General features: G+C 46.4%; 1 protein-coding gene across 1 annotated transcript; it reads left to right on the top strand.

Moving 5' to 3' along the window:
- Positions 1 to 556: 556 nt before the first annotated feature.
- On the top strand, positions 557 to 1,331 carry LOC114048009 (olfactory receptor 1361-like; the record flags this gene model as incomplete). The annotated part of the gene is made up of 1 exon (XM_027868991.1): positions 557 to 1,331. A coding segment is annotated over one exon (775 nt), but the record flags the coding sequence as incomplete, so codon positions are not given.
- Positions 1,332 to 1,561: the final 230 nt, after the last annotated feature.

The following is a 1,561-nucleotide window of genomic DNA, read 5'->3' as shown; positions in this document are numbered from 1 at the left end:
TCAAGTCAAGACTAGAACCTCAGAAGATCTGGTGCACAGGGCTATAAAGACATAAAGATAATCTGTAGGAAATGAGTCTGGGTCAGAGTGGCAATGTCACCCCCTTCCTGCCCGTAGTATTTCTTTACAGGATCACTATTCTAGCGGTGCTTGGTTGATGGTCAAAGTCAGTAGATGCATTCAAGGAGCAACTGGAAATTTAGAATTTAAACAAACTTATGGAAATGAATTGGCACATGCATATCCCTTCCAGGGAAATTAGGGGTATAGGACACTATGTTAGGCCCTCCAGGAGAAAAAAAGAAGTAAAGACTTGTTTTTTTTTTTCTACCATAACTTAACAACATGTACTTTGCATATGACTTGATGATCAGTAGTGATCTTTAGAACTTATAGACTTATGCCAATTATACTACCATAGCTAAGAAGTCTTTGAAATCTCTTAAGGCTATGAAAAACACTTTTGAAAGGCCATAATGAGGCTAAATATTCCACCTTTTGGGTGGATTAGCTGTGGGACTCTCTCTCAATCCATCTCTTCATCTCCCCAATCCAGGCTCAGACTCAACAGTAACATAATGATGGAAAATCAGACCAGCACCTATGAATTCCTCCTCCTGGCCTTCTCCAGTCACCAAGAACTCCTGTTCCCACTATTCCTAGCCCTATACCTGGCAGCTCTCCTAGGAAACCTGCTGATCCTTGTTGCTGTTGGCTCAGACCCACGCCTCCATTCACCCATGTATGTGTTTCTGGTCAACCTGTCCCTGGCAGATCTCTGCTTCACCTCTGCTACAATGCCCAGGCTCCTCTATGCCCTGCTGACAGGGGACCAGACCATCACCCATTCAGCATGCCTGTCCCAAGTCTTCTTTTTCCTGATGGCAGGCAATGTGGACAGCTATGTGTTAGCTGCCATGGCATGGGACCGATATGTGGCCATATGCAAACCACTGCACTATGCTACTGTGGTGACCCTGCCACGATGTGTGGTGCTCCTGGGGGCTGTGTGGGTGGGCACAGCTCTGCATTCTCTGCTCCACACAGCTCTCCTTGCTCGTCTGACCTTCTGTAACAATCATGCTCTCCCATACTTCTTCTGTGGTCTCCATCCTTTGTTACATCTTGCCTGCTCTGACACCTCCCTCAACTACATGATGGTTATAGTTGAGGGTGGCCTTGTAATCATTGGGCCTGCTCTTTGCATTATGGCCTCTTATGTCTTCACTGGAACTGCTGTTTGTCAAGTTCGAGCCCCTGGGGGTTTCCGCAAGGCATTTTCCACTTGTGGATCCCATCTAACTGTAGTTATACTTTTCTATGGAACTGTGGTGAGTGTCTACCTACAGCCTCCAGCAGAAACTGAAGGTCAAGAGGAATACCAAGATCTTATGGCCATAGTCATGTTCTCTGTGGTGGCTCCAACACTAAATCCCTACATCTATAGTCTTCAGAACAGAGAAATCAAAGCAGCCCTGGCAAAGGTGTTTATGGGGAGTTGGGGTTAGGGTCTTGGTGAGTAAATGGCCAGTGTAGGATCCCTGCTGGAACTAGCCCTCCC

This window comes from Vombatus ursinus, unplaced genomic scaffold (genome assembly GCF_900497805.2).
Source record: "Vombatus ursinus unplaced genomic scaffold, bare-nosed wombat genome assembly UNPS02001675.1, whole genome shotgun sequence".
In the NCBI taxonomy this organism is placed as follows: domain Eukaryota; kingdom Metazoa; phylum Chordata; class Mammalia; order Diprotodontia; family Vombatidae; genus Vombatus; species Vombatus ursinus.
The sequence above is the reverse complement of the archived record's forward strand: the minus strand, read 5'-3'. Positions and strand labels throughout refer to the sequence as shown.